The 19,865-nt window shown below is 56.1% G+C and overlaps 1 protein-coding gene across 2 annotated transcripts in view; it reads left to right on the plus strand.

Moving 5' to 3' along the window:
- The first annotated feature begins 2,137 nt into the window (after positions 1 to 2,137).
- Positions 2,138 to 19,865, plus strand: part of RHBDL3 (rhomboid like 3) — a 43,730-nt gene continuing 26,002 nt past the window's right edge. The window contains exons 1-3 of one of the 2 annotated variants that reach the window (XM_079904945.1): positions 2,138 to 2,591; positions 4,096 to 4,119; positions 17,963 to 18,145. In XM_079904945.1, the coding sequence (XP_079761071.1) occupies positions 2,481 to 2,591; positions 4,096 to 4,119; positions 17,963 to 18,145 (318 nt within the window). In that variant the 5' untranslated portion in view covers positions 2,138 to 2,480. The remainder of the gene's footprint in view (positions 2,592 to 4,095; positions 4,120 to 17,962; positions 18,146 to 19,865) is intronic. The other variant, XM_079904944.1, reaches the window with a different exon arrangement.

Below are 19,865 nucleotides of genomic sequence, written 5' to 3' on the forward strand. Positions count from 1 at the left end.
TCTAACCCGGTCTCTCGGTAGTGAAAGCTTGGAGTCCTAACCACTGGACCGCCAGGGAAGTCCCTGGAGGGATCTTTTTAAATATTACTTTCCTGCTCACAATCTTTCGATGGATCCCCATTGCCCTCAGGGTAAAGTCCAAGCCCCTTTCTCAGGAAACTCACAGCCCTTCAGACCCTCCACTCCAGGCTGGGTTCTTTACATTGAGCACCTTGCTCTCATTTCCAGCCTTGCCAAATTGCTTGTAGTTCCCCTCCCAAACCATACTGCTTCCCAAGCCCAGCCTCTGCCCATGCTGTTCCCTCCTGGAATGTCCCACTTTGCCTGGTTCTGGGGCATATCCTTTGGGAAGCCCTCTTGGACCCACAGGAACCCCCCTCCTTTGGGTTTCCGTACCCCCTGGACTTCCCTGGCTGTCACCCCCAGTTAAACAGTTTCTGAAGGTCACTGGATGCTATCCACCTCTCCCTTCCCAAAGTTCTGTCACGGGCACTCAGTAGGAGCTCAAGAAGTGTTCAGGGAACTGAACTGAGCCTGCTGAGGTCCCTTCCACTGGAGGAGATGAAAGAGTTGGATAGGTTAATAAGAGCCGTTCCTGGGCTGGAGAAAAGGCAGAATCCAAAGGGCAGCTGGGGTCAGAACACTGCCCAGGGCTGCTGGGCATCTCACAGAGACCAAGCCCTCTCTGAGCTCTTCTCCTCCCCCCTCCCCTGGAACCACCCACTTCCTGGCCCACTTCTCCAGCCCCAAAGATCCAAGTGTAACACATCCAGCACCCAGGTGGTGTCAACGGCAGTGACACTGACCTCCCGGCCCCCAGCCACACCTTGTCCTTCTGGGCTTCTTTCCACGAAGAAGTGTGTCGGCCTCTCTTCTGTCCCCTGAAGGCTGTTTTCAAAATCACACCCTATGCAGTTTTATTTACAAGGAAATCTTGGCAGGATCTTGACTTAGTAGAGTAGGGTTGGGGGGAGGGTGGTGAGAAACAAAAATAGTTGGAATGATCACACTTTCTGAAACCGAGATGAAAATTGGTGTCTGTAGCAAACTCAACTAATTAGAAGGGAGTTAATTTCCTTCTCTGTGTTTAGGGGGAGTAGTCATTGTCAGGTGAGATGGTCACAGGTTGGATCCTGGGGCTGGGGTCATGTGTTTGCTTTACGAAGATGAGAGCATTAATTGCAACTTTCACTACTGGATTAGAGCATCAGTTTCTGAGAGGGAGAGGAGCAAAGGCCAGTGGGTGAGTGGGTGGTGGTAAGAGGGGTGGAAGGAGGTGTGGGCTGGGGACTGACTGTGGGACATCACCAGAAGTGAATCCCTGAGCCCCCTGGAAGAGCTGGGCACCTGTCCCAGCCGGCCACTGGCACCATTTACAGGCACGGCCTCTGCTTAAGGGAGACCGTCTCTCCTGGGAGGTCTTTCCTGCAGGGAAATGGCATCAATTGTTTTCTTTAGAACCCCTGTTCCTCTGCTCTAACTTGATTCCTACTTGCTGTAGTTGCCTTACCTCCCCTCTTCCAGTTGGGGCACTTCCCTGGTCTTACCTTTGTCAACCTGGTCCAATGAAGCCAGGGCACTGTCACATAGCTTTGAGGTGTGGGGAGGGAAAGATTTAGGGTCTGGGGTCCGGGACTCCCCTGAGTTCTCTCATCCCTAAACTACTGAGCCTGCCTGGACCTCCCAGGATCTGAGACCGAAGTGAAGAGAGATGGAAGGGTGGTCAGGGCATCCTGTCTTCCCAGCCTCCGGCCCCCAATTCACTCCCAGTTAACTCCGACATTGCCAACTTAGTGAAAACCTTCCCCCTGCCACCGTCACGCGTCTGCTGCCTCCAAGTCATCTTTAACCCGGTGGGTCCCGGCAAGTAGACGCTGCACCCCCACCCCCGACCCAGTCCTGAGAGACAGACCTGAACCCGGGGTGGAGGCAGGTGGGGATGGGGCCATCCCCGCCCGGGACCTTGCAGCCACTTCCCCGCCAAGCCCGCCGCAGCCCTTCTCCTCCCTGGGCCGCGGCGCTCTGACCGATTTGGCCCGGGTGGTGGCGCCCGGGGTGGGGGTGGGGGGGTAGGGGGCGGCGGTCCCGGGAGCAGCCCCGCCCCCGCCTGCGCGCCGCCCCCGAAGAGTCCGCGGGGAGGAGGAGACTCGGGTGCGGAGCGGGGAGCGGGAAGGCAGTGCGGGGAGCCGGGAGGCCGGGGCCGGCCCAAGGGCGCCCTCGCCTCGGAGCCGGGCGTAGGGCCGGGGCGGAGGCGGAGGCCGGCGGGGCCGCGGGAGCCGAGAAGTTTGCGGCGGAGGGCCGGGCGTCCCGGGGTCGCAAGACGGCGGCGCGGGGGCTGGGACCATGGGGGCGGGCGCGGAGGCGGAGGCGGCGCGGCGCGCACTGAGAGCTCCGAGCGGCGCGGCCGCCGCGGCGCAAAGTTAGCCTGGAGCCCCGGGACGAGCCCCGCAGCCGCGCCCGGCCCCGGACGCCGCCTCGGCATGGGCGAGCACCCCAGCCCGGGCCCCGCAGTGGCCGCCTGCGCCGAGGCGGAGCGCATCGAGGAGCTGGAACCCGAGGCCGAGGAGCGGCCGCCGGCGGCGCCGGAGGACGTGAGTGCCCTCTCCCCCGCCCGGGCAAACTTTCTGGGGGGCTCTAGGGGGAGAGCTGCCCCCGGCTTGCCCCCCGCGGGGCAACTGGGAGGTTTCAGGGTGACGCGGGAGAGCCCCGGATTGGCCGGGTCCCCACGGGCGAGAGAGGGCGGAGGGACCGGGCTCCCCGAAACGCGCGCGCCACCCCCTGCTTGGGCTCCCTGGGCTTCCCTTCGGAACGCAGCGCCCGCCGCCGTGCTGGGGACCCGTCGGCCGCCGGAGACCCCTCCTCGCGGCTGGTGCAGTGCCTGGGACACGGCGTTTTCCCGCAGAGGCGGCCGCGTCACAGCAGTGGCTTGGCTCCCCTCCCCTCCCACTCGCGACCTGCGGGCTCTCCGAGTCCGGGGAAGGAGCGGGCGCCGCAGAGTCCCCGGAACCCGGCGGCGCAGACCGGTCTGGCGACCCCCTTCTCCGCTCCCGGATTAGCTCCCGCCCGGCACCTGCCCTGTCGCGACAGTGATTGAAATTCAAGCTGGCCCCTGTCCCTGAGCCCGGCCGGAGGAGGGAGAGAAGGAGTGCTGGGAGCGCTTTTGCTCCCAGAGGGGGGCTTAGGAGCCCCAGACCGCGTCGGTGCCAGCGACGGTCCCCTGGGCGAGGATAGGGAGGGGCTGCCCTAGAGGGCTTCCCTGCCATCTGCTGTGTCTCCCTCCCTCCGGTCCTGGGAGCCGTGGGCAGAGCCGGCACTGGGGAGTCCTGGGAACTGGAGTTTCTTAAGCTTCTTCCTCCCGAGGTTAACCCGCTAACAGAGGTGAAATATTGGGCAGACGTCCTGCCCGTTCCCTCTCAGGGTGGGGACAGGGAAGTGAAGCCAGGCCCTCAACCTGCCAGACCTCAGCCGGAAAGTCTGAATTGGGTTGTATCCCCTGTAACTCTTGTGATTAAACCCCTCACTTGCTTCTGGCCCCAACACTCTGGCAGACTCTCATGTGTTCATCACTTAGACTCAGTCTGGAAAGAGGCCGGGGGTGGGTTTCAGTGCAGGCGGAAACCCCCTCCTCCCAAACTACAGGCAAAATGTTAATGCTTATGCAGGGGTGGATTTTCCTGACAGGGGTCATTGGCCCCCAGCAGGTGGAGACCGTTGCAGCAGGTCTGATGGAATTGCAGGAATTGCACCTGGGCATGCATTCCCACGGAGATAAGCTTTAGCCAGCAGAAGTTATTAGAGGCCCTCGGACAGAATTGGACGACTTTATTTAGGAATTGTTGAGGGTACCCTTGTTCTGCCGGTCTCTCCTCCTGCCTGTCCCAGAATGAGGGGCGCTGTCTCTCCCCAACCTGAGTTCTCCACCTTTGCTATGTGTAGACTCGTTTGGGAAGCTTCTCCCAGGTTTTCCTGATCTCTTGTCCGCGCGGGTCCCTGAGCCTGGGCAGCCGCTGGGAGGCTACAGAGGCCTTGGTGATAAGTGTGTTTCTTTCTTTCTCTCTTCTTCCTCCTCTCCTGCATGGCCTCCCTCTCTACCAGCACTGGAAAGTCCTGTTTGATCAGGTATGTGAGCAGTTAAATCCCCCCCCCACCCCGTTCCTTCCAGCCCTCCCCGCAGTCTCCCTGCTTGCGTGGGCTTCCCCAGCTCTGCACTCCTGAGACGGTGACGTGGGGGCGTGGCTTAAGGCAGCTCTGGAAATGAACGGTCCTGCTCTCCAGGTTTGGGGGGCGGGGGGGCTCCCCTGAGAGATTCCTCCCTCCCTCCCTGCCTCCTCCTCCCAACGCCACTTCACCAGGACCGGCTTTATACCAGGGAGACACTGGATAATATGTATTGAAAGCCTGGGACGTTCTCTGTATGCCAGGGGATCACCTTTGGGGCTGGGGAGGAGGGGGAAGGGCTTAGGTTAACGTCCCCTTTCCTCTTCCCCCTCCACCATCAGAGAGCCACTGAAGTCAAATCTCTGCCATCCTTGAAGGGCGACTCGATATGAGCACTTCTGAAAGCTGACTCTACTCTAATTTTGCTGCAGGGATGGGGGAGTCATAGCTGGAAACTTGTATGGGATTGTTCGCAATGCTTAGAGCCTAGGCGTGGTGGATGGAGTTGGAAGTGCCACGCATTGGCTTTGGAACCGGGAGACGGACATTTGACCTTCAGCGGGGAAATGGTTCTCTTCTTTGCTTGGTACTCCTGTTGCGTGCTGTTGTTATGTGTTTCCTTCTCCCTCCCCGTTTCATGATGCAGAAGGAGAGGTGGCAAGAGCTGTCCCAGTGTGGGGGAATAGTGAGCATTGTGGTCCTGGGGTGAAAATGACTATACCATGAAGTGTGTGTGACTTTAAGAGACCAGTCTGGTTGGACCAGAGGGAGCGTGTTGGGTTGGAGAGGTAGATAAAGCTGAAAAAGTAGCACGGACCAGACCTCGTCCTGTTGGAGGCAGGGGAAGCCTTTGAAAGCTTTTTTGACAAGTTTGTTACCAGATCCAGGCAGTGCTTTGGGAAGATCCTGTGTGAGAGTGGGATAGAGGTGAGATGGGTTGCAGGGATGAGAGGAACTGGCCAGGAGCCTGCTGCCATGAATGGAGATAAGCCCTTGACTTGGAAGATGACAGTGGGAGTGGAAAGGAAGAGGGACATGGTGATGGGAGAATTGGAAGATCTTATTAGACCCAAATAGATGAGGTGAACCACATGTATAACTTTGAAATTCTGCACCTAGGAGGAGAAGGAAAAGTCAGGCTGGGGGCAGGGGGGTTTGTAAAATTGACAACTTTGGTTTCAGACCAGTTCAGTTTGAGGAGTCAGCTAAATGCAGACGGCCAAGTGGGACTGACAACACGGAATTCAGCTTGAAAGGCATGGTGGGCCTGGGGTGGGGATTGGGGGCTGTCATCCACCTCAACACAAGGCCTGGCTGTGGCTTGGGGAGCATCCTGCCGCTCCTGTCCCTCTGGGGTACACCATCTCTCCCTCCGGCTCTTAAGAGTACAGACACTTCTGGCCTGACGCCCTGAGGCAGGAGGGAGCTGCCTGCTGCCACAGATGCCACGACCAGCAAGCTGCCAGCCCTTCACACCTCCTGCCAGATTTAGAATCCAAACCTAGAACAAAGTGTATCATTCTTTTTTTCCCTCTGTCTGTGTCTTTCTCATTTTGATTAATTTCCTTTGCCAATCCCTGCGTGTGTGTGTGTTTACATTGTAAAATGAACTATTTGGGCGAATGGAGGAAAACTTTTAGGAGAAAGAATCTGGAACTTGAGGGAGCAGAGAGAATGTATAGCACCTCATATCAGCGCGCGGCCTATGAAATCCCATTTGTCCCACTGTAGGGAGATCCTGGGTGTCACAGAGAGCATCCACCTGCTTCTGGGAAGGCCCACTCAGAAACCATTCTGGACAGACAACGTTAATTCTCAGAAAGAAGCTACCAAAACTTAACTCTGGACAGTTTTTTCTCTCACGATCAGTTCTGCCTTAGGTCCGCTCCCCAGCCCTCACGGGGCTTTAGCAGCCTGTTTCTGTTGTTTTCCTTCCTATGGGTGCTTTAGTGTTTGAGAAGAACTGCTCCTGAGCGGGGGCCTGACCTCTGGCAGATGTCCAGTCCCTCTGCGTCTGTTCCCCCTCCTTTGTGCAGCCCACCTGGACCATTCCCCTGATAGGGCTGAATGCAAAGCCGGTGTGAAACTTCATAAATGGATGTACAACTTCAGAAGGACGCCGGGTTATTTGGAAAGCTGAGGGGTCTTATCCTTTCTGACTCTTCCTCTGGGCCTACTTAAAGGAAGGATTTGGTGGTGGTGAACTTGGTGCACTCAGGAAAGAATGTTTGGCTGGTGGTTGCAGGCAGCCCTCCCACGATTTCTTACAGAAATAGCCCTGATGGGCCAAACTCTGCTGAATGGGGTAGGATTCACATGACATCCGTCAGAATCCCTGTAAACTAATGTGGTCCTGGAATTCACCTTCCCGAGGTCACTGGATTGGGAGGCTGGCCCCAGTCGGTCCTCCTTCCCATCTTGGGTCAAGGGGGGGATGCCAGTGGTCACCTGGTTTCAAACCAGGATCAGCTGGGACCTTTCTCCAGGTGTTAGGAATGGAATTAGACCGGTGCCTCTGTGCTGTCTGGTTCTTCAGCATGTAGAGTAGCTTTGACCCAACATGACCCTAATTGGATCCAAGGGCTCGAAGCCATGACCTTGGCCTTTTGGTCCTATGTGGTCACCCCTCAATTCAATGGCCAGAATGCCTTTGGGGGAGTTGGAGGTGCAGAAAACAGGTGACCCCAGTCCCTTGGATGTTTACCTGGCCGCCGCCCACCCCCGGCATCCTGGACATTTGTCTGGTCTGCTCAAGCAGGGGTGTAACACGCCACCCAACCTCACCCCCTCCCCAGTTTTTCCTCACAGGTCCCAGAAATTACAACAGACAGGAAACCTGAAGATCATCACGTTGACCCCCAGATGTTCCAGGTGTTTGTTTCCTGTTTGAACTTCTCCTTAAGGAAACTGTCTTTTCATATCCTTGGGTGGTTTCCCTAAATACTAGATTTTAAAGTTACCATAAATATTAACCCGTCATTATAGTGTAATATCATGGTAAAAATGTCTTATTTTTCTACAGCTGAATCTGTTGGGCCTTTTCTTCATGATTCCTTATGTTGCTTTGGAGCCGAGACACTTTTCTTCCCTCTTCAGATCGCATAAATATGTGCTTCTGTTTCCTACTGTTTTTTCTCTGATTTAAAAAAAAAATTGTCTGACTCTTTATTCCATCCAGATCCTATTCCTATCCAGTTACACCAGCATCACTTATTAAGAAAGGCTTAATTTATTTATTTACTTATTTACTTAGTTAATTTTTTTTTTTCTTTTTGGCTGCTCCACGAGGCATGCAGGATCTTCGTTCCCCAACCAGGGATTGAATGCATGCCCCCTGCAGTGAGGGCACAGCGTCTTAACCACTGGACTGCCCGGGAAGTCCCAAGAAAGCCTTCCTTTATATATTGAGAAATTGTATCATTTAGTAAATTTGTATATGTGGTTAGGTTTATTTTTGATTTCTGATCTTCTCCCCTGATATTGACAATTGTGCCCAGGTAATGTACCCTTTAGTTATTGCTCCCATAGGTTTCCTACAAGCTCCTCTTTTTCAGGTTATGCTCTGATAGTTTCACTCCCAGTCCCTCCCTGAACTCCAGGGAGATGCCCTCAAGGACCCAAGGTCAAATAGCAGGTCCATGGCAGGTATGGGGCTGGAGCCCATTAACCCATAAAAGGTTTCCAGGGTTGGAAAACCATTTCCAGGTTCACCCTTACAAATGCCTTCAAGATCTCCAAATGTTTAATGAGCAAAAGGGTTTGGAGCCGAGTTCTGTTAAGTCAACAGAGCACAATTGCTTTCCAAGCTCAAACAAGCAAGAGGGAAAAGGGAGAATTGAGAGGAACTTGATCCTGTCTCCCTTTTTCCCTCCCGACTAGGAGCATGCATTTTCCAGACCTCAAGAAGGGACCCTAACTTGGCTAATCTCCCAGAAGGGAAGCAGACAAGTCTTGACTATCCCTCCAAAATTATAAACATGCTACGAACACAACACAGAGCTGCTTGCGTGGGCTGCTGGGGAGAACCCTGAAAGTGGGGTCAGAGAGTGCTGGGTTCAAGCCTTACAGATTTTGTGATTGGGGTCAAGCAACATTAGCTCTCCGAGCCTCAATCTCTTCATCTCTAAAATGGGGAGGGTTATCTTTAACTCCAGGGATGACTGTGGGAGTTAAATGGAAGTGGAAACTCTCTTAGTGATGTCTGATACCCAGTGGACTTTTTTTTTTTGGCCACGCCGAGTGGCATGTGGGACCTTAGTTCCCCGACCAGGGATCGAACCTGTGCCTCCTGCAGTGCAAGCGCAGAGTCGTAACCCCCAGTGGACATTTGACAGCTGTCTTTTGACCAGGAACCAGAATTTGCTGGAAGAAGCACAGGGCTGCTTCTGAGATCCAGGCCCCTATAGGAAAGGCTGAAGCCTCCAAACCAGCTCCTTCCCAATCCCGGCTCCTGGAGAGAGAGCCACTTCTGCGCCCGGAGGATTTTTCTGCTTGCTTTTCCCAAGTGTCTCCCCTGTCCAGCCTCCTTGCCTCCAGCCTGAGGGTCTTCCCTTAGCCTGACCCTGAAGCCTGCCTCATTTACAGCCCTGCAGGCTGGCTTAAGAGGGTTCTGGGAGGTGGAAAGAGGTTCAGATGAGACTGCTGCATGGATTAGTGAAAGCACCTGCCCCAGAGTCAGCCCCCAGGACACAGGATGAACCAGCAGAGAGGGATTCCCTTACTCAGGCTCTGCATCTCCAACCCCTTATCAGGTGGCGTCCAGGCCCCTAAAGTCTGTGAACTTCCTTCTACCGCAAAGCCAGCTTCCCTACCCTGCTCCTGGCCCAGTGACCCCAGCAGTCATGCTGAATTAACCCTTTTATCCCTGACCACTCCCAGAAATGCATTTGATAGCGGTTGAGCAGCGGGGCCAAGGGAGCTGAGGTTGCTCGCTGCCTTCCTGCCTGCCTGACACGGAACAGGCACGCACATGCTGGAGTGAACAAGTCCAGCTACGTCCCTGCACATGTTGTCTTGGGTTCTGATGTCTTCTCCAGGGGCAGGCCCTGACTGTGCGGCCACCTCGCCTGTGTGAGCCCTTCTGGGGCTGCCGCCACCTCAAGGACTGTGGATTAGTAGAAGGTCGGTGGAAGCATCTTGTCCGATCTGCTCACTTTGCAGATGAGGAAACAGAGGTCCGAGACCTTCTGAGGTCACTTGGTGCAGTAATGTCGGAGCTGGAACTAGAGCCCGGCTCTGCTTTCTTTCCCTCTCTGACCAGTGTTCCTGCACCCGGGCCTCGCAGGCTTCCGTCTGCTTTCTTGGCACCCTGAGTGACTCAGGCAGGGGCGAGGACACGGAGTCTGCCTCGGGTCCCAGTTTTCCTCCTCGCTATGTGACAGGGGGCAAGCCCGGTGACCTCTCCAAGCCTTGGTTTTCTCATCAGTAAGCTGCCTGCCCTCAGGGCTGTGGTGAGGCCTGATGAGATGGTGTGTGTATAGCACGTGGCACAGTGTGTGGTGAGCCCCTGATAAATATGGAGGTGGTTACCGCGTTACTGGAATTTAAAGAAATTAACACTGTTTTCAAAATAACCTCTGGCCACGTAATAGTTCTAGGTCTTGAATCAAAGAGTCCAGATCCCCAGTCTGGGGTTCCTTCCACCATATCAAACTGACTTCTTCAGGGCAGGAGCTGGAAAACCACGTTCCCCCTGAACTTTCCAAAGAAAGGAGAGAAGTGTTTGGATAGAGGCTGCCTGGGGGAATGTGGACGCCCAAGCATTTTCCCTCTGCTCACTGGCTGCCTGCATGGCAGAGGGTGAGGGTGAGAATGAGGCATCGGGCACCACGTGGCCAGACCCCAGGGCGGGCCTGCTCTGCCCAGTGTTCAGATTTGGCAGTTCCTGGTGATCGACTGTGAGATTGGGCCCAGGGCGCTGTTCTCTATTATGGAAGTGAGCTGATGTGTATCTCGAGTTGTGGACAACCCACTCCCCTCCTTCTCCCTGGATCTCTCTTTTCTGGGGAACCAGAGGGATCCCTTGGTGGATTCCAGGAGAAGCAGCAAGAGGAAATGAGTTTAGGCTGAAGGGGGTGGGATGGGGCAGGTTAAGACCCCTCCCTGCTCGAACCCTCCCAGCTCTCCCTGCCCGCAGCTCCCCTGGGACTCCTACCTTTATGGCCGTGACTCAGCTTCAGTCCCCAGTTGTCCTTGATGGTTGGACCTGGGCGAGGCAGCACAGGTGTTACGTCTGCTCCTGGGACCCAAGGGGCCTGCCTCTGAGTCACAACCCCCAGCTGCCCCCTCAGAGTCTGTGTGCCTCCAAGGCCTCTGTGGTTTGAAGCGGGAGAAGCAGGGTCTTCCAGGAGGCTCGCTCTCAGGGTGGAGATGGGCAGGCCTGGAGGAAAGAGGTGGCCCCCACTTGACCCCAGCTTTCTGCCTTCCGGGGAAAGTCTGAGAGCGCTTCTTCTCACGGCCCAGGTGTTGAGAGAGAGAGAGCTGGGTAGTTTTCTGGAAATTTGCCAATTGTCCAGCGGCTCAGCCTGGATTCAGGCCAGGACGTCCTCCGCTTCTCTGCTGATGGAAGGGTGTTCTAGCTTCCTAATCAGCCTGCCAACCTCAGATCCTGGGGTTCAGCTCTTTGATTTATGGGGGGGATGTTCAGGAGCCTGACTTGGAGCTTCTGGGAGAAGCCCCTTGAGAGGGATGAGCTCCCTCCCCCAGAACCCTGGGGTGGCAGCTGGAAGAACAGAAATAATGTAACTGGGAATCATCGAATTGCTGAAGCTTCCCCAGCTGTCAGATGCCTGGCCAAATCCCAGGGGAGCACCAGAGCCCCTCGTGCCTCCATGTGGGGAGACTGGAGAGCAGGAGGGGTCAGAACCTGGCTTTTAGGAACTGGTCTCTCTTCTTCCCAGGGAGGCTTGAGGTCTTTATAAATCCACTCCTAGCTTCAGCTGAAAGCAGGCCCGATGGTACCCTGTTCTACTCACTGAAGTGCCTCTGGACAAGTCGTTCGTCTCTGTGTGCCTCAGTTTCCATATCTGTTAAATGGGACGAATCACACTTATACTCTAGGGTTGATGTGAGAATAAGAGCAATCAAATATTTGTGCCAATGAGTATTTCAGGTCTGGGGGGAAGGTCAGGGGATGGTGTGAGGTGGTTTTCTCTGTGGGGCAAATTAGCATCTTCATTTGCAAGGCAGAAGCGCTAGAGAAAGCTGCTACTCCCCTAACCTCGCCTCCTGACCTCAGCAGCTGCAGGCCTGGGCCTAATTTATGGGGCTGTAAATATCCCTGAATGGGCCTGAGTTCCCTGGTGGGCTGTGGCTGTTGGATGGGGACTGCTCTGCTGAGCTGGAAACCCCTGGGCAGCCTCGTTAATTCCGCTCTGCTCAGAAGCCGGGTGATGATGCAGGGAGCCAGCAGATGAGCCATGGTAACCCCCTAAGTGGGGAGGGGCAGTTGCCTGCACCCTCCTCTGCCCTGGCACGCATACCATGGGGTCCTTTCCCAGGGCTTATTCTGTCTCAGTGGACAGAGCGGGGACAGTGGGGCCTGTCCTGGGGACAGATGGGAGGCTTCCTTAGACTCCAGGTCCCAACCTTCCGGGCACGAGAGGTCTGCACAAGGATGGCTCCCCAGGTGCTACCTCTGGGCTCCCACACCCCTCACTGAGGACATGGACCTCTCGAGATGAAGGAGAGGGAGAGATCCCCCTGGGAGAGAGAAGGGAGCAGACATGTAATTGTCCTGGAAATGAGTTGGTGCAGATCACACGTAACATAAGAGCTATAAAATAGACGTGTTCCTTTCTTCTTTCTCTTCTGCTTTGCTGCCGCTGGGTGGATTCTGAAGCCTTGGCCGCGCTCCTGGGCCTGCAGCAGGGAGGGGAGAAGTGGCGCTGCTGTCCCGGGTGCTGAGCAGGCAGATCCCAGACCCTGCGGGCTTGGTTCCCTGGAAGCTCAGCTCAGCCCATTAGGCCAGTCACTTCCTCCTCGGCCACTCCCAGGGCCTGGCACCCTCCTCAGCCCTCTGGCTGGGGCCTGGATCCGGCAGGCTTCTAACTTGGCTGGAGGACTCCGGACAAAGTGTCAGCTGTCTCGAGGGCCTGTGCCACTCATGAGGTGGAGGCGAAAGGCTGGTTCGGAACCACTGACAAAGGGGCCTGGTTTCACAAAAGGGAGAAGTAACTCTGCTATGGATTCATGCATTTTCCCCAGATTGTGTCCCGTGGAGTGTTACTGTGAAAAAATCTTATGATCAAAGACCCAGTAAGTTTGGGAAATGCTGGGCTGAACAGAATCAGACAGGATTCTCCACTGTAAGATCTTGAAGAACCTGTAATATGGTTTTATACATCACGCCCTTCCAAAGGGGTTTCCCAAACTTCTGGAACCACAGCACCCTTATTTCATGCACCGTCTTGGGCCTGATGTTCCACGAAACACACACTGGGAAACCCTGAGCCAGGTATATTTCATACGACAGAACAGGACAGAGAAAAACAAGGAAGAGCAATGCTGGACCAGCCAACCACTGTGGAGGAACCCTGAGCTATTTCCATCTTGACCACTAACTTGCTCTGTGACCTTGAACTAGTTTCTTTTGCTCTCTGCACCTGCTTCCCTGTCCATAGAGCTAGTGTGATGCCAGACACGTAGTCGATCCTTAGCAAGTATTTGTTAAATGAACAAATGGGAGGACTGAACTGGGGTCTCCCGAACCCTTTTTAGCCACAGCATCCTAATGATGGGAGAGTGCAAGCCCCGGGCCCGTCCCCCTGGATGTGAGTCCACCTGCACCAATTACCAGCTCTTCAAACTTGGGCAACTCTGCTCTTGGTGCCTCGTTTTTCTCCCATGTAAAATAGCACCTACCTCGTAGGGTTGTTGTGAGGTTTAAATGGGGGGACCGCATAATTTATTATCCAAATTGGGAGGATTTTGAGGGTGAAAGGGACATTGTTAATTATCATGCCCAGGGACTTCCCCAGCGGTCCAGTGGTTAGGACTCCGTGCTTCCATTGCAGGGGTCTTGGGTTTGATCCGTGGTCAGGGATCTGAGATCCCTCAAGCTGCGCAGGCACGGCCAAAAAAAAAAAAAAAAAAAAAAAAAAGTCATGCTCAGACAGTAGGTGTAAGAAGCCAGGACTGTCCCAGACAAACCAGGACATAGGGGGGTGACCTGAGGTTTCAGTGAGTTAGCACCTGATACCTGGCAGGTATTCTGCATACACAGCCACCGTCGTTGCTGTTCAACCAGGCAGTATGCAGAAGGCTAACACAGAAAACAACTCAGAATGGGGCCGCTTGGCAACCCCCGCCCCACGTTGCTGGGCTTCGGAAGTCCCCCAGCCCCTAGAACTCTGCAGAGCAGTTTGAAAACCACTGAGGTTCCGTTCAGCTCTCCTGGATCATGACTTACAATTTCCTGACCTGCTGTTCTTCTTTCCAGTGTCACCAGGTCCTTCCTACAGCACAGACCTCCCCCCCTCCCCCCCCAAATGTGAGCTGCCTCATCCTGATTCCAAATTTCCCGTCAGCCCTTTGGCCGAGCAAGGATGCAGAATTGAAGATCAGCTGCTCCCATGGGCTGTGTGGGCTGTAGATGTCTCTTTCCCCAGCCCCCATTTGCATATCATATGCTTAGGTATGCAGGGCTGGGGACGGACCACCTTACATCGCCCCAGGAAGGGAGAGTTCCTACTACATGGTGGATGGGGAAAGTGAGGCAGTGTGGTTGATGATCTGCCCAAGATGGCACAGCAGCTGGGGCCGGGGTTCCTTCCAGAACTCTCCCCCAACTCCTTGCCCCAGAGGAGGGGAAGAGCCCTGGGTGGCAACAGTACAGAGAGAATCCGGTGGGTCCTTTTTGCATCCAAGGTCATAAGTGAGCCAGGAGGGGGCCCAGGGCGGGAGATGGGATATATATGGCAGGGCGTGTGTGGGGCGCCGGGGGTGGGGAGAACTGGCGACCTAGAGGATTAAGGGGCCAGAGGGCTGGGTGCTGGTGGGATTAAGCGCCCCTGGAGTCTTGAAGCTCTTTTCAAGGCCAAGGCAGGTGGGCGGGAGCTGTGGGAGGGTCACTCGTCACTTTGTGTTTTCCTCCTCTTCTGTGTCAGCAGCCTCCATGCAGGCTGAATGTGGGCTCCCCCTTCACACACACACGCACGCACGCACACACGCACACACACACACACATGCACACACACACCCGGCCTTGCACAGCACGGGAGGCAGCTGCAAGGATGCTCCTGGCTCTCCAAGGGGCCTCTGCCTGCGGCTGTTCACAGCCCCATTCCTCCCGCTGCCCCGCCACCCCCAGACTAACCCCAGTCAGGTTGTCTCCAACCCACCCAGCCTAGACCTCATTCCAAGAGCCCCCCTTCAGTCCAAAGTGGGTGAATCTGGGTCATGGAGCACCCAGGACGGGGAGCTTTGGGGCCTTCAGTACATTATTGACAAGGAAATTGCATTTGTAGGGTTTGTTACCCCCAAAGCTCCAAACCACGGTGCTTGTATGATCCTGTCCCCAGAGCTGCCCTTGAGGAGGCCCAAAGGCGGCAATGGTGTCCAGGAGGGTCGGCCAAGCCTCCATGGCAGGGCTGCTCCCTCCTCGCTTTGAATGAGGCAAGTGGAGCCGGACGCTGAGTCCGGGCGGCCCTGGGCCCTGGAGAGCACAGCGCTGCGTTTGCTTCAACCCGCCGCACCCCGAGGGCACGCTCGCCCCTGCCTGATGAATGAGGCTGAGGCAGTTATGGCTCGAGATGTTTACCCTCAATCACACAAACTGGTAAGTGGCTGAGACCAGAGTGGGGTTTTGCCTTGCTGCTCGCAGCCTCCTTTAGAAGCTCCGTCAGGGCAGTGGTACCCACCTCTCTCCGCCTCTGCACGAATGCTCTCTGTGTGTTTCTTTTTGTCTCCCCCTCGCTCCCTCTCTCTGCACTACCCCCCCACCCCGCCCCGCCCCGTGCCCCCTGCCCCCTGTCAGCTGGGGCTCTTGCCCTCATCTTCCCAGGTGTTTGGGGTGGTGGTTGGAAGGTGTCCCGTGTACATCTGTGGAGCCCAGGCAGCTGGCCCCTCCCTCCCTCTCCCACCCTTTCCCCCAGTCCCCCTCCTTCATCCCTGAGGCCTCATTATTAGCGTAGCGATGACCCCCCCCCCCCCATTGTCTGGGCTGTCTGGCCCTGGCACGAAAGGTAGAGTTTTGGCAGAGAAGGGAGGCTCGGCTGGCTTCCAGCTCCTTCTCTGTGGTCTGGAGCCTGTAATGTGCTAGGGGCAGGCCTGGCAGGCCCTGGTGGGGGGTAGGGGGAGGAGCCACAGGGCAGCCCCTGTCACTAGGACGACAGCAGGGAGCCCTGGAGGGGGAAGGAGAGCAGGGGAGCAGGTGGTCCTTTGTCTGGAGCTGGAATGAGGGAGAGGGGCCCTTGCCTGATCCCAGCGCCTCCACCCCACTGCCCCCCACCCCAGCCGCGGATGGGCCCCCGGGGCGGGGATTGCCTTCCTCCCCCCGGGCTGGGCAGCAGAGGCTCCCTGCTGTGAGCAGCCCACTGCCCCCTGCCGTGCTCACCAGGGGAGGGTTAGGGAGGGGATGGATCTTCCCAGGGCTCGGGGCTGCTTCTCATCCCCCACGTCAGCCCACCCAGTACGAGGGCCACGTGGGCCCAGGCAGGGGCCAGGCTGGTGAGTCCCTGTAGCCAGTGCCAGCCTGTGGGGACGGGAGGGGTCCCAGGCAGAGAAGGAGACCCTCCCTAGCTGCCGTCTCCACTTTGCCACTCCAGGCGTCATTTCCTGTCTGAGCTATAAGGAGATCAGAACTGTTGCTGTTTGAGCTCTTTCCTGCTTAAAAAATCTGTGTAGAGTGGGCCCGTGAGGCTCCTGGAGCCCCTCCGCTCCCGGGCCTGCACTCACCTCTTTGACCCTTGACATTTGGCTTCTGAGCCGCAGAGCAGAGGCCCTAGAGGCTGAAGGTCAGCGGCAGCCAGTGGTTAGAGGCAGTGCCGGGCTGCCCGGGTCTGGAATCCTGGCTCTGCCACTTGCAGACATGTCACTTAACCTCTCTGTGCTCGTTTTCCCGTGTCTCTACTTCCTCATCTGTGACATGGAGATCTAATCATAGGACCCGCTCATAAGGTCACGGTAGGAGATCAAAGAAATCATATATTTACATGAAGTGCTTGGTGTGATGTTTGGCCCCATGAAAACACTCAGCAAATATTAGGCGTTTTTACTCGTAAAGGTCTTTCTGGAACGGAGGGTAGGTGAGTTTCCTAAAGTACTCGATGGTGGGAACCGAAGAGGTGTCATCCCTGAAATCTGGTATTTTGGGTGGAGGATTGGGTACACAGGCAGATGTTTAAATAGGCCTCATTAGAGATGTCCTCTCTCGTTGAGTTCTGGGGAGAATTGAAGGAGTCATGACTTGTGACTCTTGGCCCTTTCTCCTGGATTGTCTTAGGCAGGCTGCACACAGCATCAGCCTTCCGAAAATAGTCTTCACTGACCTTATCCAGAAAAGAGGGAAAGGTGGGTTCGGTCTTCGGGCTCCCTTGTCATGCACACGCGGACGTCTGTCTGCCTTTTAAAATCTCAGCAGCACCTCCGTGTGCAGTGAATTCATGTGGGGACGAGGTTTGTGAACAGGACTTCCCTGGGCAACCTGGCAGCTCGTTAGTGTGTACTGGGTGGGGACACTGGGCTCTGCAGGGAAGGAGAAGCGATGGAAGGGTGACAGAAAGCTTATGTGCTTCTCTGGGAGAGATGAATAAGCCCCTTTTCTAACTGAACCTGTGAGCCTTTCCTTGGAAAATGGGTACCTGTCTTTTCACCCAAACATCCACTTGTTCACCCAACAAATCTTCACTGAGTGCGACTCTGCCTGGCTCTGTGCTCTAAGCCCCGGGGAAAGTTGTGCACCGACCTGCAAGGAGTTGAAAATGGAGGCCAGTGCAGGGTGGAGGCCAGAGGGCGGTCTGACATGCAGGGGATGCAGATCATGTGTTGGGGGAAGGCTCCCTGGACGCGGGACATCTGAGGAGTCGGAAGAGTGAGTCGGAGTCTCCCAGGGAGACAAGGGGAGAGAGGGAGTCTTAGGCAGAGGTGCCCACGTGTGCAAAGCTGCAGAGGGAAAAGGGCAGCGTCAAAAATCCAACCAGGGACTTCCCTGGTGGTCCAGTGGTTAAGACTCTGCGCTTCCAATGCAGGGAACGCGGGTTCGATCCCTGGTCTGGGAACTAAGATCCCACATACTGTGTGGCATGGCCCCAAAATAAAGAAAAACAACCAAACACTCAGAGCACAGTGTCTTTGGGGAGCCCTGTGTGCAGGTTGTGGGGTGTACGTGGGTGCAGGCATGGGAGAGGGGCTGGCAGGCAGATGCGGAAGCGCTGTCCAGGCTGTGCTCCCCGCTGCCCGGGGCCTCGTGCCTTCCCCGCTCAGTCCCTCTGCCCCAGGCCCCAGATTTCCTCATGTTCCGCTACTCATCGCCTTTTCATTCCCTCTTTCCCCTTGTCCAGGGTCAGGAGTAAGGGCAGAGAGTAATAACCTCTCTGAACCTCCGTTTCCCTTCTCCACGCACCACGGGGCTGCGCTGGGTGATCTCAAAGGTCTCCAGGGCCTTCTGGGGTTGTAAGTGGTTGTCCGCCCTATTTGGATGTTTCCCCTGGGGGCCTTGGAAACATCCCAGATGCCGCCTGGCCCTCTGTCAGCAGAGGGCTGGAGACAGGAGCTGTGAGTGGTGACGGTGATGGGGCACCCGGGGCAGTGTGGAGAGGGAGACGGAGCCCTTCTGACCCCGCTGCTGTGTGTGCTTCTCCCTCAGTTTGACCCTGGGAACACGGGCTACATCAGCACATGTAAGTTCCGGAGCCTCCTGGAGAGCCAAAGCTCCAAGCTGGACCCGCACAAGAGGGAGGTGCTGCTGGCTCTCGCCGACAGCCATGCCGACGGGCAGATCGGCTACCAGGATTTTGTCAACCTGGTGAGCGCTCTGGGGCCCTCGCCACTGGGAGAGGCCTGTTTGGGGGTGTGGCTTAGAGGATCCTTTTGGATAATTAATGGGATCTGTTGGTCTGCAGCATTGAAAAAGTGCAGGCTTCAGCAGGTGAAAGGAAATCACCAAGGACCCAATTTCTCTTTATCTGTCAGTTCTGCTTTCTGCAGTGTCAGCACTACTCAAAAAAGCCCCAGGCAATTCCAGACCCTGCCATCGTGGCAGCAAAGTGGCTGCAGCTGTTCCAGCCCTCATGCCCTCAGGCCTCACCACGCAGGGGAGGAGAGGGACTTGGTAGCTCCCACGTGAGGCCTGGGATTTCCTTCCTCCAGTTGGCCTAGATTGGGTCAGTGGGTTGTGCTGATTGAATCAAACCAATCAGTGCCCACCCGTGGAGCTGGGAGTGGGGTCATTTCCACAGAAAGGAAGGATTTGGAGTGGGAGGTGGGAGGTTATCGTTGGCAGGAGAGGAGCTGGGGAGTGGATGTTGGGAGGATCAGGGCAGACGTTTCGGGAGCAACGGGGCGCATGGGTGAAGGCCGGAGCTCATCAGACCTGCCGGCAGCTGTCCTGGGTTGTCGGAGGGGCTGGAGACGGGAGGCCCGTGAGTCCTGCCCAGTGGTCTGGTGTCTTGGAGTCAGGACTTCCTCCTCACTGGGGTTACTGCTGTGCTGTCCCGGGGGCTACTGTGGCAGGATTGGAGTGGGGTTCAGTGGGGTTAAGCAGGAAGCATCCCTCTGTGGGGTGGATGGCACATGAGTAGAAGCTGCATGAACTAGCAGCGTGAACACGAGGCCGGAAGGCCCCACTTGGTTTCCCTGTTGGTGAAATGGAAACAGTCGCCCCTCTTCTTGTCACCCATGAAATGACTGGTGTGAAGTCCCCAGGCTCTTGGAATTCAAAAGCATCAGTGATGGAGGAGCCAGGACCTGCCATCGTGCCAGGTTTGCTCTCTGATGTGGATGCGTGGGCTTTGGCATTGTTTTAATTGCCTCTTGATTAAGGACCTGCCTTTGCCCAGAGGTTAGCGTGATTGCAGGGAGCAGCTGTAGGGCTTTTAGTGGTGAAGAAACCTGCTGTTCAGAGTGGACCCAGGGAGCAGATCTCCTAGAGGGCGGGGGTGCAGAGCTCAGGTAAGCAGGGGAGTTGGGGACAGTTGGGATTCATGGGATGGGCCGTGGAGGTGAGCCCCGTGACTGGGAACCCAGCAGTGCCAGCAAAGACCAGGCCACGGAGTTGAGCCTGCATCGGCTCGTCCACAGCCCCAGCGTGTTTGCTGCATGCCCTGCTCAGCCCAGGGCAGAGTGAGGGCATGGCTGGGCCAGGGGAGCTGCTTCTCTCCAGCTGGGGGTTCGTGGAGTCGTCCGTGTGAATTCGCAACCGCAGATCACTTGTTACCATCGAGATTTCTCTATTTGAATTCTGAGCTGGAGCAGCCAGCCATAGCCTGGATTCTTGTGAGCAGGGCTGCCCTGGAGGCCAAGACTAAGAACGGGTTCACCAGGGGGGAAGCTCTGGGCAGGGCAGAGAGCTCAGGGGCTGGAGTCAGGTGGGCCTGGGTCCTGCGACAGGCTCTGCCTTTGCCACTCAGTGGCAAAACTGAGCCCCGGTTTTCCCATTTGTAAAATGAAGCCAAAGGAGACCCTCTTCAGGGTTGTGGCAAGGATTAAACAAGAAGTGTTTGAAAGTTTTTGTTGCCTCTAATGTTCTTCCACCAGGTTAACTCCTCTGC

The sequence above is a fragment of the Stenella coeruleoalba genome (genome assembly GCF_951394435.1).
Source record: "Stenella coeruleoalba genome assembly, chromosome: 19".
NCBI lineage: Eukaryota > Metazoa > Chordata > Mammalia > Artiodactyla > Delphinidae > Stenella > Stenella coeruleoalba.